Source organism: Mercurialis annua, linkage group LG5 (assembly GCF_937616625.2).
Source record: "Mercurialis annua linkage group LG5, ddMerAnnu1.2, whole genome shotgun sequence".
NCBI classification, from domain to species: domain Eukaryota; kingdom Viridiplantae; phylum Streptophyta; class Magnoliopsida; order Malpighiales; family Euphorbiaceae; genus Mercurialis; species Mercurialis annua.
In genome coordinates this window covers 13,830,322-13,847,284 of record NC_065574.1, presented here as the reverse complement: position 1 = coordinate 13,847,284, position 16,963 = coordinate 13,830,322, and the positions used below count along the sequence as shown (strand labels likewise).

The 16,963-nt window shown below is 32.9% G+C and overlaps 1 protein-coding gene across 1 annotated transcript; it reads left to right on the top strand.

The window, feature by feature from the left end:
* Positions 1-8,144: 8,144 nt before the first annotated feature.
* On the top strand, positions 8,145-11,528 carry LOC126680190 (endoglucanase 5). Its single transcript, XM_050375249.2, has 8 exons — positions 8,145-8,408; positions 8,633-9,133; positions 9,216-9,380; positions 9,458-9,581; positions 9,735-9,898; positions 10,060-10,393; positions 10,475-10,561; positions 11,086-11,528. The coding sequence occupies exons 1-8, from the start codon at positions 8,211-8,213 to the stop codon at positions 11,373-11,375; spliced, it is 1,863 nt and encodes a 620-aa protein (XP_050231206.1). The 5' UTR covers positions 8,145-8,210; the 3' UTR covers positions 11,376-11,528.
* Positions 11,529-16,963: the final 5,435 nt, after the last annotated feature.

Sequence of the window (16,963 nt, the reverse complement as noted above, 5' to 3'; positions counted from 1 at the left end):
ATAAAAGACAAAATTAACAGGAATTATAAAACAAAAATAAAAAAATACTAGAAAATTAGCAAGCTTCTTAAGAGCTTCGGCCTTCTGCTTATCAAGTTTCGCCTTAACTTCCTTGGCCAACAACGCAGGATCCAGCTGATTAACGCCCGAGAAATTAACATCGGGGTTCTGCTCACGAAGCTTAGCCCTAATCACCAATCGATAATGAGACATCACTTGGGAATAGAATGACTCAGACTCAGAAAGACGACGGCAACGTCGCTCTGCCTCCATCTTCAACTAGTCCCTCTCCGAGGAAAGAGAAGAAGAAAAAGCTTTTAGAGACTCGATCTCCTCAGACAATGTCTTGATCCGAGTCTCTAAAGTAGCGATCTCCTTCTCCCTGGCGGATTTTGAAGAAAGGAGTCGTAGGTTAAGAACTCCCGCCTCCCCAAAAGAATTTTGAAACTCTTTCTTCTCAGCCTCCCAAGAAGAAAACTCCTTCTTCAGCTTGTCCAGCTTGTCCATTGTAGCCCAGCGATGCCTCTCTAACACAGTCACCGTCTGGATCATCTGAAATTTTAAAATAATGGTCAAATGAAAGAAAGAAAAAAGTGCAAATAAAAGAAAGAATTAGACACTAACCGCAAAACCACCAAGATATGCAAAAACCAAGTCCTCGCTGTGCTTGCGATATATGGACTCCACGTTCCCCCGAACTAAAATAATCTCCATGTAAGCATGGAGAACCTTGGAATTGGAAAGCCTCGGAGGATCTGCCTCTCCGCCCATTTGACAAGCTTCGGCACATCTCCTGGAGTAGAAGCTTCATTCAGAGTTTTCTTTTTCTTGAGCCTCTTGGCAGAGTTCGGATAGGAATGATCCCCAAAAGAATGTTTTTTCAATCCCAAAGCTGGCGGCTCATCTTAAATAACCTCGGGTACCTTCGCAAGAGATAATAAAGCCTCTGAATCACCCGCCAAGACACCCTCCAAATTCGGACTCGGAAAAGCAGCCGGAAGAGTTGGAACTCCGTTGGTCACCTTGCTTATGTCGACAGACATGTCTGCCGCAAAGTTTTCAAGAAGGTAATCGAGAGAAGTAGACATCCTGCAAATAATGAAAAAAAATAAAAGTTAGAAAAAAAATACCTCCAACAGGAAGATTCGCCAGAGGCGAAGCACGACGATTCAAAAATCGTTCAAACAAAACGCTATACTTAGGCTTATTAGCCTTGCATTCTGAAAAAAAAAACGATTTGGAAAATTCCCGCTCTTCATTAGAAAGAATCGAAAGAGAAAAAATGAACACTTTACCATCGGCAAACCCTGGCAAAAAGAAGAAAAAGATTTATGCTGGACCAAGAAGAATTCAGGGGTCCAACTCTTAACGGAAGAAGGAAGAACAAAAAGAGAACGATTCGGCCTACCACCAACAAAAATGAATTCCTCGTACTTTTGACGAGAAAAAAATAAAAATAGTTAAATAAATTAAGAGAAGGATTTTGACCGCGAGATTCAAACGATTCAAGAAAAGAAAAAATCACCTAAACAACGTTAGGATGAAGCTGGCCAGGTGAAATACCTAAATTTTTACAAATATCTTTTAACAAAGGCTCTAAAGAAAATCTCAACCCAGCTAAAAGATGCTCGACAAAAATAACTATTTTTTCGGGCGAATTAGGAATATGGTTCGCCCTAAATCTCGAAACAGTTCTTAGAACCAAAAAATATTCAGGAAAGTCATAATCTTAAGCAAATTCAATAATTTTCCCAGTAGATAAAGAGCTAGGAGTATGCTCCAATTCATCACGAGCACTCCGAGTCCCTTCGACTTCCTCAAACATTTTTTGAAAATGGGGGGAAACAGCGAAAAAGAGAAAAATTTAAATTAAAAAAGATCAAAAGAAAAAAAAGTGAAAACAAGTACCCAGAACAACAAGAATAAAAGAAAAATCTAGCAGGGACAAAGGGAAAATTCAAAAGCCAAAAAGAATCAACCAAAACTCTAAACGTACTTGGAGATCAAATAGGCAGGATTAAAAGAGAGATATGGAGCAACTCTGAAATGAGAAATCTTGAAATGTTTAAAAAGAGTAATTCAGAAATCTAAAGTTTTGAAAAAAGAATTCGAAAGAGAAGATATGAAAAAAAAAGCCAAAACAAAAATATATAGATACTCACAAATCCCTAAACTGCAATTATGAGGGTTGGAAAACCGAAGAGATGAAACCCTAAGTATCACAACAGATGACCGACACATGTTAAACAACGAGACACTTGTCTCAAATCTGGAAATGCAAAATAACGAATGATTGACACACGTCAAAAAAGGAGATATGAAAATCTAAAAAAGCAAGCAAAACGACTCGCCAAAAGATGAAACGCTCGCCTCAAATCAAACTAAAATTACTAAGGCATAAATACCAAGAAGTTAGCTCACTTGCAGGGGGCTAATGATAAAACTGAATCTCATCATAACAATTGTGGAACTGAGTCGCATAAGATATACCCTCCGGGATAATATCAGTTCTCGCCCAAAGTAAGAGAACCCGGTAATATCAGTATCCGAATCCATGAGATTCACCGAACCTGAAGATTAAAGGAAAAATCAGCCGAATCCCCAGAAAAACTGATATCTCCGACGACTCGGAAAAAACGCGTCGTTTATGGAATTCGTCGAAAGCTTAAATATACGAGAAATCTATATTATATATAAAAGCACGGATGGGGGGGGACATGCAAATTTACTGAATAATCTTTTTCAGTTCACTACTAAATAAAGGTTTTATAGTCATTAACTAATTAGTTATTTAATTAATTACTATTGTAATTAAAGTCCTAATTAGAATAGGTAGCTAAATTATCTCAAATTTAATTTTTAGTATGTAAAAAATAGCTAAATTATCTCCAAATTAGTAGGAATACCTATCTTTTAGTTTGATTTAACTACAAAATTAAAATACTGTATTTGGTCAATATATTATTATTTAAATTTCTATCTTATTATTTTTAAATATATTATTAATAAAATTAAATTAATTATTTAATTATGTTTATTATAAAATCAAAAGAAGAATCAATTCAATATGGGAAAAAAATTAATAACCGAATATATTATATTTACTTTTACAAAAATTCTTAACTAATTTAATATTAATTATAAATAAAAAAATTGATATAATTATAATAAATTTACTAATATGTACATTGACGAGTTACGTTACGAGCCACGTGCATAACACGTAATGCGAAACTAGTATTATCAATAAAGACCGAATACATTAAATATTTTTCCTATTTACATACAAACTCCAATTTAAGAAAATAAGCTTATTCAGGAAGATATTTCTAAATAAGAGTTTCTCTTGAATAAGGAATATGTTTCCTATTCAAGCTCAATCCCTATTAAATAGGAATCACTTTTATATCTGATGTCTATTATGTATTCTCTCAATTACTGTGTAAAGAGTTGAGAATATCACAAAAATACCACAAAAATGGCTCAACATTTCATACATTGTCACCTAACTCCATTATTTATCATTCCTACCATAAAAGCACAAAAGTTTTCACCAAACACAATTCCATTAAAAAGATGACACATGGCAAACATGACATTATCTTAATAAAAAGGAATAAAAACAGCTAGCACATGTGATTTGCGTGTCAGAGCGCGTCAGCGCGCGTCATAGCGCGTCAGCACGTCAACCAATAGCACGCAAGCATCAACAAATTATAGACACAGTTTTGTAATATCATCTGATACATCTCCGATACATCTCCGATACATCTCTGAGATATCATTGATACATTCTCCAAAAAAATAAAATTGACAGTTTTTTATTTATCTTTTAAAAATATATTTTGATTATATATCGTATTTTATTATTCCTGTGTATTAATAAATATAAAAAAATTCACAAAATTATTCAAAGTAACATTTACAAAAATTAGAAAGCTAGTTTAATTAACTACAATAAATAATTATATATCAATGATGTATCAAACAAATATATGTAAAAAAATATACAATGTGTAAATTTAGTAAAAATGTATAAATTTAATAAAATTGTATCTATCATGTATCTATTTAAATACATTTAAAAATATATCTATCGTGTATAAATTATGTATCAGCGATGTATCTATTAAATACAGTTAAAAAAATGTGTCTATCATGTTTATATATATATATTTTTTATAGAATTTGACGAGGATTTATTTGAATATATCAGATATGTATCCACGCTATAAATAATACTCTAATGATGGCAGTCCTTGAAACTATAGAACTTGACAAATCAGAAATGTATCAGCGATGTATTAAATATGTATCATATATGTATCGACGATATATCAAATTATTTGTTTGATAATTTTTCAATTTTCAACGTAATTTGACAATAGTCTTTTTAAATACGTATAAATTATGTATCAGAAATGTATCACATATGTATCCGAGATGTACCAAATATTTATCGAATATTTTGTATTTCTACTCTTTTTTTTTCCTTTCTTCCACCTTGAGCTTCCGGTCAAACCATGAAATCAAACCGATCGAATATAAACAAAACAATAAATATAATAATACTAATTAAAATGAAGTAATTAGTTCATTTTAATTAGTATTATTACATATATGTTTATAAGCTTTTTAAAATATAAAAACGAACCAATCGAATTATGTATCATGTTTAATATTTTTTTTTATAAATATCACGTATAAATTATGTATCGAAAATGTATCACGTATGTATCCGAGATGCATTAAATATATATCGGAGATGTATCAAATATTTATCGAATATTTTGCACTTATACTCTTTTTTTCCTTTCTTTCATCTTGGGCTTCCAGTCAAACCATGAAAACAAACTGATCAAATATATATATAAAACAATAAATATAATAATACTAATTATAAGCTTTTTTAAATATAAAAACGAACCAATCGAATTAGTCAGTTAATTCAATTAATGTATCAAATATGTATCTATATTATGTATAAATTGTGTATCAGAGATGTATTAAAAATATATTCAAATTACAATTAAATATAGTTGATTAGAAATCAATAAGCACTAGAAAAATTCATTTTAATTAGTATTATTACATATATGCTTATAAGCTTTTCTCAATATAAAAACGAACCAATCAAATTAGTCAGTTAATCCAATTAATGTATCTATTATGTATAAATTATGTATCAGAGATGTATGTATTAAATAAATTTTAAAAATGTATCTATCATATAGCGGAAATGTATCAAATATGTATAAAGATATATGTGCAATATATATAAAAATATTTCGACACATCTCAGAAATGTATCAAATAAGTATAAAAAATATATGTAATAAAATGTATAAAAAAATAGGAAAATTTGTTCGAACAATCGAATATTTATCAAATATATATATATATATATATATATATATATCGGCAAAATATTATTATATAGTATATGAGAGACGTATCCACTCTATTAACAATTTTCTAACGCCGGTCTTGATTTATAAGATTTTGAAAAATAAAATAAAATTGATTCATCTTGCAGAACTATAACAATAGAGGTATTATATACTCATTTAACCGAATAAAAATTACAAATAAAAGTAAAATGAATGTAAAAAATAAATTTAAAAATAAATTTAATTTTATAACCAATCTAAAGTGAAGAGTAAGTAAAACAAATAGGGAGCTTCACTGTGACCTTTTTTGCTTATAAAGTGTCATTTCTTCTATCTTCCGGTATCATTTGAAAAAAAAAAAACAAGTAGCAACAAAATTAGGCCATTGAAACTCATAGGTACACCTACTGAGTTCAAAGTCTAATAGCAAAAATGCTCTATAATGGTTCAGTAATTTTCACAAACAGGTACAACTCAATTCATTCATTCATTCATCCATACATACCACTAAAGACATTCATTATCCATACATACCACTAAAGACATTGAGTAACCCATCAATTTGTATGAATTTACATCACATAATCTCTAAAAATATTGACTAATTCAGATAAAACAAAACAAAACATAATTCTTCATTATTTACAACAACTAATTAAAAAATCAAACATAAACCCAAAAACTTCAATCAAAGCTATATCAATTCATTATTTGATTTCAACCAAAATCAAATCCTGAAGATTAAACATAAACCCAGAAACTCAACAACATCGAATTGTGCCTTATTCACAACAACTAATTAAAAGATTAAACACAAATCCATGACAAAAGAATAATCAATAATCCTTACATAATCTTCTAATTCTTCAAGAATCTATTGACGAAAACTGTAATTGCTTCGTGAATCCTCGATTGATTTGAATCCGTCGTTGACTACTCACCGATTGATAGTTTGAGACTACTGATAAAGAATTAAAAACCAAGACTTGATTATTTTGATGATTTAATGAAGAATTAACTGAAATTTGGAGGTTTTATGTTTTATTTTACTAACCTAGGATTTTCCTCTGTTTGCCACAATAAGGAGAAGAAGAAAAGTGTTACATGGGTGATTTGACTGGGCACGTGTGTAAACTTGAGAAGAAAGTGGTAGTGGTGAAAATAAATGAAGAAAGCTTGTGATTATGAAAATAAAATGGTATTAATGAAAACAGATTTATTAAAATTGTAATGCGTGAAAATAGAAGCCTTTTTGTTGGTTTTCTTGTTATTTTTTCTAAAGAGTTTGAGTTATGCCTAAAAACACAGTTACATTCATATACTGAAAACGTTGCTCAAAGCTTAAACTGACTTTAGCATCGAAGAGTTAATCGGACAACCACAGTCCGGTTAGCTTCTACCCTGTTTTGCAGGTTTACTTATCGGATAAGAAGGCAGACTTCATCAATTGTCATCAGTTTCCACTTTTTTATCACTTATTTAAATTATATTTATTTTAATGAGTGTTCTAATCTATATTAACTTCTAATTTCTACACATTTATAGTGTTCTAATTTATATTAACTTTTAATCTCTACACTTTATATTGTCCAATGTATTTAACTTCTAATCTCTACACTTTATATTGTCCAATGTATTTAACTTTTAATCTCTACAAATCATTTATTTATTGAATATTAATTTTTTAAAAATAAAATTAATTTAGAATTTTGACAAACTCACATATCATAAAAATATTTATTTAATTTTTTATTATTTTAACATTACACTTTATTTAATTTTTACCTAATATGAAAATTATTATTAAAAATATATTAATATTAGAAATCATAAGTATTTTCAAATTATTTTTTATTAATATTAAAATAGATTTTTATTTTATCAGTCTTTACATTATGAATTTTTTTTATATTTTTATACTTTTTTAATAAATTACTAATTTGATTTCGCGTTAATACACGGGACTTACGTCTGGTGTTTTAATATTCGATTGAACTTAAAATTATACAACCAACTCACCAAGTAGCAGTGATTTTCAATTTTACAAAGTATACTGACTTTTTTGTTGTTTTTTTAAAAAACAAATCTCTTACAATCTTACTTTAAAAAAAGTAATATGGAAATTTTAGGATCTTTAACAATTTGTTTTGAATTCTTCATTATTTTATTTTATTTATTTTTTAATGAGAATTAAAAATAATTATTTATAAATTTAACTCTTGAAAATTTATGATATTTTTTTTAAAATTTCGATCTCTAAATTCCTAATTGTTTTTCTAAAGTGTTTATCTCTAAAATGTATGTTTTGTTTTTAAAATATTTGATATTAAATTATTTTATTATAATAAAAATTACACTTCACTTCTTAAAATTTATTTATAAATTACATTTAAATATTAATAACCAATTGTATGGATTTAAAATATAAAATTGAAACTGAATTTCATAACCACAAATAAATAAACAGAATTTCAAATGAGTTTCTAAGAAAAATATGGGATTCATTAACCAAACATAAGGTTAAATTAATAATTGAAAAGTCATAAGGTTGGCTACCAATAACTGCAAAATTTAATAATATAAGCATTCGAATTGTTGATATAGTTATGAATAATGAATTTGACGTTTTGTATGCACGCACGACATTATACAACGTGGGAGGCTTAACTTAATTAGAACGTGAAGGCTACCACCATATCTATCATTTTTCTTCTTTTTTTTGAGTTCCTTGTTATATATATACCAACATTTTCATGCATAGCCAATAGCATATACCAACATTTTTGCTTGTTTCTTTGTTTGTTCATAGTATTTTTAGCTATGGGGAGCTTCAAATTATGCATGTATTTTTACATATTTGGCATGCTTGGCATTGGGATGGCACAGGCCTTCAACTATGGTGATGCACTTGATAAAACATTTCTGTTTTTTGAAGCACAAAGATCGGGTCTTCTACCTCCGGATAATCGAGTCAAGTGGCGAGGTGATTCCGGGCTTAAAGACGGTTTTCTTCAAGGGGTAACTAATCGTCTTGTTATGTCTTGTCGTGTATTGCCGGATATTACTATTTTTTATCTAAATTTTGAAAAACTCGCGCTTCTCTTTTTACTTTAGTTCCATTTAAATGAAACTAAATTAGAAGAGGAGGTGAATTTTTAAATTTTAGGAGAAAATTGTAATTTTGATCTTATCTCAAGGGTATAATAGTCATTTGTCTAAATGAAAAGAGGTTTATTATGCAGGTGAACTTGGTAGGAGGGTACTATGATGCAGGGGATCATGTGAAGTTTGGACTGCCAATGGCATTCAGTGTGACAATGCTTGCATGGGGAGCTATTGATTTCAAGAAAGAAATCACTGCTTTAGACCAAATGGGGCACACTCTGTGGGCTATTAGATGGGGTACAGACTACTTCATCAAGGCTCATACTCAGCCTAATGTCCTTTGGGCTCAGGTTGGTGATGGTGATTCCGACCATTATTGTTGGGAGCGAGCGGAGGACATGACGACTTCTCGAACAGCATACAAGCTTGATCGGTATAATCCTGGTTCCGACCTTGCCGCTGAAACTGCAGCTGCCTTAGCTGCATCTGCCTTGGCTTTCAAGCCTTACAACTCTTCCTACTCTGATCTCCTCTTGCTTCATGCAAAACAGCTCTTCTCATTTGCTGATAGATTCCGAGGTCTCTATGATGACTCCATTAAGAATGCTAAAGAATTCTATACTTCCTCAGGCTATTCGGTTAGTACTATATTCTACTCAACTACACTGCTACAATTATATAACATTTTCATTGAGCAGCTCATTTTTATTGTTAAATTAGGATGAGTTATTGTGGGCTGCGGCGTGGCTGTATCGGGCAACCGATGATCAGTACTACCTCAAGTATGTGGTTGACAATGGTGTGTACATGGGTGGAACTGGCTGGGCTGTCAAAGAATTCTCTTGGGACAATAAATATGCTGGTGTTCAAATACTTCTGTCTAAGGTTAATCTAAATTCTAAGTCTACTTACACCAACAATTGTTTTATTATTGTTATCTCTAACAATTTCAACATTTGCAGATTCTCCTGGAAGGACGCGGCGGCCAATACACTTCTACTCTGAAGCAATACCAGGCCAAAGCTGATTACTTTGCGTGTGCTTGTCTTAGAAAAAACGATGGCTATAACATCCAGATGACTCCTGGTTAGCTAGCTACCCTTCTATTTGAATTATGTTGCACGGAAACTTCTCGAGTGTTGTATTTCAACATTTTAGAATATATTAAATATTTTATGTTTTGGATTTCTCTATTCCGTTTCTGTGCTACATAGAATCTAAATAGAAAATGTTCGCCAGGGGGATTGATGTATGTAAGAGAATGGAACAATATGCAATACGCCTCTGCCGCTGCGTATGCTCTTGCAGTCTACTCTGATTATCTTTCTGCTGCAAATTCCAAGCTCAATTGTCCTGAAGGTCAGATCCAACCCCAAGAGCTTCTCAATTTTGCTCAGTCACAGGTGGGTGCAACTTCTACATTTCGACATTTAGTTTTCATTTCCGCGAAACTCCTAAACTCTATATTTATAACGTATTCTTAAACATCAGCATTTTCCGCTTTACGAATTTCATTTCTAGCAACTGCTCTGAAACATCTGATGTTGTCATAATAAATCGACAGGCTGATTACATTCTTGGCAAAAACCCGAAGTCAATGAGCTATTTGGTTGGATACGGAGCAAAGTATCCATATCAGGTTCACCACAGAGGCTCTTCCATTGCCTCCATATATACACTCCACTCTCCTATTGAATGTGTGCAAGGATTTGAGACATGGTATCACAGAACTGAAGCAAACCCGAACGTAATATATGGCGCCCTCGTCGGAGGTCCTGATAAAAATGACAATTTCTCCGATGATCGTTCCGACTATGAACAAACTGAACCAACACTTTCTGGCACTGCTCCTCTTGTCGGTCTCTTTTCCAAGCTTCAGAGTTTGTCTGGAGGAACAGGTTGAGATATGTTCTGATATACTGTCTTATTTTAGGACTGTAATATTGTCAACTTACTGATTTTCCCATAATTTTGTGCAGGTTACCATTCCCAAGCATCACAGGTTCCTTACACAACAAAACCAGGCTACTATCACCAAAAAACACAAGTACCAACCACAGTCTCAGGTAATCAATTTTTAAGTAATATAGGTAGTACGGACACGCATAGGCGGAACTGGCGTGGGGCGATTTTCCCCATCCGGTTCCGAAATGTTAGAGATCAATGAGTACTAAATAATTATTTTGAAAAATATTTCATTTAGCCAAAAGAAAACATCAAATTATATGTTCGGTCTAAAAATGATATTGTTTAGTTTAAAAAAATAAATGAAAAGTCGATCAATATATCTTTCGATCTAAAAAAAATAGTCGAACAATGTATGGTTCGATTAAAAAATTTGCCCTACCTGAATAAAATTTATGGTTATGCCAGTGCAGATACCGGCATGAAAACGGTGTTATTATAAGGTTTTCTATGTTCAAAATGAAGTTTCATGTTCGAAAACACTATGTTTCTGACATGTTTCTGAAACGAAAAACGTTGATTGAATGAAACGTCGGTGCTACAATTATATCTCTTAATTCTCATAAAGACATATGCTAAGGATGTAATCCTGAGCTAATGAGTTCCATAAATCTCTGGAAAGCAGGTCCTCCAGTCGAGTTTGTGCATTCGATAACAAAAACATGGAATGTCGGAACAACAACATACTACCGGCACAAGGTGATCATAAAGAACAAAACAAGCAAGCCGATTACGGAGCTGAAGTTGTTAATAGAAGACCTCTCAGGTTCGATCTACGGCCTCGCTCCGACTCAAGAAAAGAACACATACAACCTGCCTCAATGGCTCAAAGTCTTGCAACCTGACTCAGAGTGCAGTTTCGTCTACGTTCAAGGCGGCCCTCAGGCTAAAATTACAGTTCAAAGCTACCAATGATGATAATACCACAAAATGCCTTCATATATTTTGGTAAGGAAAGGCAGTAATATTTAGAAGAAAGAATTCAAAATCAGTTGTTACATGGGATAAATCCCATTTTTACCTGTAAATTTGTCATCTGTTGAATCAAATTTTCCCAAAAGAGTTAAATTCAGATTCTACATGGTAATGATAGGGTGAAAAGTTGAGAAATTTTTAGTAAATTATTAGATAAAAAAATTCATGTATAACCATATCAGATTCAACGTTTCGATTATAAGAACAAATGATTCAAAATCATAACTATTAAAAATGTTTGTCAATTTCCTAGTGCTCTATTACAAAATCACGTATTATAAATCTATCATTATACTATGGCCTAATTTCTTAAAAAAAACCCGACCTTATAGCCTTTTTCGATCCTACCCTAACATTGAAAACTTATCAATTTTATCCTATTTCGCATTTTATTGTTTCAATTGTACCCTATTTTTTTAATTTTTGTCGATTTGTTTACTTAAATAATGAAATCATTCAATTAATTAACCATGTTGAAAGATAAAATTAAATTCATTTTAAAAACTAATTAAAAATCATAATTAATTAAAACTAATTTATATTTTTAATTAAAAAAACTAAATCTAAATAAATTTTAAATATATAAAAATTAATATCTGCTATACATGGAGAACGTTTTTAATTTTTTTTTCAAATTAAAAAAGAAGTCAATTTAATATTTTAGGATACAATTGAAATAATAAAATGCAAAATTGAATAACATTGACAAGTTTTTAACGTCAAGATAGGATCAAAAGGAGTTATAAAATCGAGGTCTTTTAAATATACTAGTGCCGCTTTACGTGTTTCACACGTGGCTCATAATGTGACTCGTCAATTTATATTACATTACTCATTAATTATGTATTATAAAAATATTAAAAATAAATAGCATATTATTTTCTATTAATATTATAATTTTTGATTTAATATAAATATTTGATGTAAGAAGTTATAATTTAAATTATAATATGAATGTTTATTAAATTAAAATTATACCACTCGATTTATATTTATTGACCTATTATATTTATATTAAATATTTATTAAAATATAATATTTTAGTTTTTAATATATTATTATATAGATTGCAATAACTTGGAATTTATTTAAATTGAAGTTATTTTAAGAATTTTTTTAAAATTTTATTTCATAAATATTATGAAATTAAAATATTTGTTATTAATAATTAGTGGAATTTATTTTTGTTACAGTAACATATATTCTTATAATCATCCCAAGTTAATATGTCTATAATTATTTTTTATTTTAATTTAAGGCCTAATAAAATAATCACGTTGCAAGTTGCAACATAAAAAAAGTTGAGGACTTTTAAATTATAGAACGGTTTTTATATTGAGGGCAAAAGAGTTTATATTTTTTTCCTTACTGATGGAGTCTGCCTTCTGAACCGGTAAATAAGACCTGTAAAATAGGGTAAAAACTAACCGGACGGTGGTTGTCCGATTAACTCTCTGATGCTAAAGTCAGTTTAGAGTTTTGAGCAGTGTTTTGAGTATATGTATGTAATTGTGTTTCTAGGCATAACCCATGCTCCTTTTATAGTAGATGAGTGCATACCTTGTTGAGATTTAGTAGGTAAGTGAATCCTACTTTGTACGGATTGACCTTGATTTAGCGTGATCTATCTTATTCAGACATGAGTCCTATTCAGAAACGTCTTCCTAAATAATCTCGTCTTCCTAAGATAGAGCTTATCTTCCTAAGTTGGAGATTGTGTCCAAATAGGAAGATACTTCGAGATATCATAGTAGATCTGGCGATTTATCCGGATCCAAGATTAACGCGTTTTGAGCGGATCCTAAGGGATTCGGTCTTCATCTTGTTGAATGATACATCGGCGGATCCTACGGATTTGGCCGTCTTCCTCATATATTCAGGTTTCTTGTTAGGAGTCCGGTATCACCTGAGAATGGATCTCCTGTGACTCGGCTCCATTATAATTAGTGTAGGATTCGGTATCCATCATTAACCCCTAGCAAGTGAGCTGAAGTATTTGGTATTCATGCCTTAGTAAATTTTGACTCTTTTGGAGATGAGTCTTTTCATATTCTAAGCGAGTCGCTTCGTATATTGGCGAGTCGCTTTTTTTCTCTAGTAAGATTCTCTTTCTTGCCACGTGTTATTCATCAGCGAGCGGCAGTTCCTGGATGAAGAACAAGTGTCTTATTTGTGCGCCATTTGTCATTCATCCAGTTCAACCCTTAGGGTTTCGTCCCTTCGACTTCGTCGTCTTCTTCTTGGGGTATATAAGTGTTCATTCCCCTCTTTTCTTTTCACTTTTCACTTCATCTTTCTCTACGGTTTTCTGCTATTCTCAGCAAATCCAATTATTAATCTTCTTATTTACCTTCAAGATTCCTCATTTTCAGGTTGCTCCATATCTCTCCTTTGATCCAGCGTATTTGATTGCGAGGTATTTGTATTTCTCTTCCTTATTTTAATTTTCTGTTTCTGATTTCTAAATTTCTCTTTCCTTACTTGTTCTTCTTGTTTTTCATCTTTTCCTTCTTTTAATCTTTTAAAATCTTTATTTTAGTGTCATTCCTTGTTTCCCCCCATTTTAATTTTAAAATGTCAGAAGTAACAGAGGGAGTTCGGGGTGCTAGTGGTGAATTGGAGCATACTCGAAGTTTTCTTTCTATACAACAAATAATTGATTATGCTGAAGAATTCGATTTTCCAGGGTCTTATGTTATTGTAAGACCTAGAAAAACATATCTGGCGAATCACAATACATATTCGTCTTCTAAAATTGTAGTTTTTCACGAGCAGTTGCTAGCGGGTCTTAGGTTTCCTCTTGAGTTTTTGATCATAGAGGGTTGTCATAATTTAAACATTCCTCTTGGTCAACTTCATCCCAACGCGATTCGCATCCTCTGTTCTTTTATGGAGTCTTGTAGATCTCACGGCCAAGAGCCTACGCTTGGTCATTTTAATTACTTTTATGTTTTCTCTCGCCAAAAGGGCGAGGAATTTATTTTTGCTGGTGGTCGGCCGAGCCAATCTGTTTTTGTTTTTTCATCTTCTTTAAAGGGTTGGACCCCTAAGTTTTTCTTGGTTCAAAATCCTTCTTTTTCTTCCTTCTCGCGAAGCTTTACTCAAAGTAAAGTTTCACTTACTGCTGTTCTTGATCTGTCTGATGGGGAGAAAGATTTCGCCTTATCTTTGTTGTCAGATTATCGATTCAATAAGCCCAAGCACAGAACCCTTTTAGAGCAGAATTTAAATCATCGTGAAATACTTTTGGGGGGTCTTCCTTTAGAAGGTATTTTTTTAACTTTTTCTATTTGTTGTTTTTTTATAGGATGTCAACTTCTCTTGACCACTTGCTTGACAATTTTAATGTCGATATGAGTGTAGATATGGGCGGGTCACCAGTGACGTTGTCCCCACCCCTACTGCTGTTCCGAACCCGAACCCAAGTTCGACGGATCTCGCACCTGCTGCTGTTGATCAGGTGCCTTTTATTAGTCCTGAGTCTGCTTTACTTCCTACGAATGATTCGGGTCCTTCTCTGAAGGAGTTGGCTGCTGCTGGCAAGAAACGGTCTACAGAGGAGCAAGCCGGTGCTTCTTCTAAACGCTCCAAGAAAAAGAAATCTTCTAAATAGTCTTTAGTTGATGAAGCGCCTCGGCTCGCTGCGTGGGCGGAGGCTCAAGATCCGCCTCGTCTTTCCAATTCTGTTATTCTTCATGCTTGCATGGAGAATATCATGATTAAGGAGGACATAGAGTCCATAAATCGCGACCATGGCGATGGTCTTGCTGAGTTCACCTGCCTTGGCGGTTTTTCGGTGAGTTTTGCTTTTTCTTCTTTTATCGTTGTTTGTTATCGTGTACTTATTGTTTTGCTTCTTTTTATTTTGTAGGTGGTTCAATCCATCGCTGTTTTGGAACGTCGCCGTAGGGATGCGGTGCTTCAGCTGAAAAAGCTTCAGAAAGATTCTGAATCCTGGCTATTGGAGAAACAGAAGATGGAGGAGGAAGCTGGTGAAGCGGCGGGTCTGAACCAACAGCTGCGCTCATCCGTTGCTGCCAAGGGTCGAGAGATCTCTGCTTTAGAGGCTCGGGTTCAGACTTTGTTTGATGAAATCCAGTCTCTAAAGTCTTCTTAAGATATTCTCGTAAAAGAGAGGGATGGTTTGAAGAAAGAGGAAGAGCATTTCCGCCGGCGTCTGGGTGACTCTGGGAGCTTTTATTCCCAAGTCATGACTCAGTACCGGTTGGCTATTGGGGCTAAGCTGCGGGAGCAGAATCCCGACATTGATCTTTCGGGGGTTAATCAACTGGATCATGCCTCCTTAGCGAAAGAGGTGAAGGCGAAACTTGATAAGCAGAAGCGGGATGCTTTGCAGAAAGTTTAGCTTTATCTTTTTGTTTTGATTTTTGTATCAAATCGAGGCGAATCCGTTGTAACTTTTTTTGATTAATGTATATATGATCTTTTCCGACCGTTGTTCTTCTTTTTTTATTTCCAGAGTTAATCTAAACTCATGCTTGTGTTTATTTAATTTTATTCTTAGAAGTTAATTTGAACTTCCTTGATGTATAATCGCGAAACCAGTTAGGGTTCGGTTATATGTGATTTATTTGTAGGTCCGATCGGATCTCTTTATTTTATTCTGACTCGGACAAGTCTAGATTATTTTAACTAAGATTCAAACGAGTCTTGTTAAATTGTGTATATCGATTCGGGACTCAGACGAGTCTTAAAATTTTGTATTTTAACGTCGAATCGGCTTTATTTCATAACGAAAATGAGTACATGCCACGAACTAGTCTATTGGTAATATTTTCTTAGATGCTCTATATTCAAATATGTCGGGATCATGGATCCGGTCATTGTTTTTAACTTGTAGGCGCCTTTGTCAGTAGCTTCCTCCACTATGTAGGGGGTCTTCCCAGTTTGCTTGCATTTTCTTTACTTCGGCGTTCCCTTTGCCAATTTCAGCGTTTCGTAGGACTAGATCGCCGATTTGGAATTCTCGTGAGCTTATTCTCTTATTGTGGTATCATGCAGCTTGTTTCTTGTAATTCTCGGATTATTGCTTCATTTCTTCTTTCCTCTAATAGGTCTAAACACAGCCTTATTCTTGATTCATTGGTCTCCTCTTCTAGATAATTCACTCTGACGCTGGGTATGCCGATTTCCACGAGGATTACCGCTTCAGTGCCATAGGCGAGCCTGAAGGGTGTCTCGCTTGTTCCTTTCCTTGGGGTCGTTATCTTTGCCCATGGAACGATGTAAAGCTCGTCGACCCAGTTTTCTTTTTAGTAAGCTAATCTTTTTTTATTCCTTGTGCTATAGTTCGATTGGTAACTTCAGTCATTCCATTTGTTTGGGGGTGTGTCGCTGATGTGAACTTTAAGTTTATCATTAAACCTTCGCAGAATTTCTTGAATTGTTTGCAGTCGAATTGTTTTTCATTGTCCGCTACTATTGTGTGAGGTATGCCAAACCGACATATCACTTCGTTCTTGAAGAATTCTTCTACTCTAGCTGCAGTTATGTTTGCGACTGGCGCT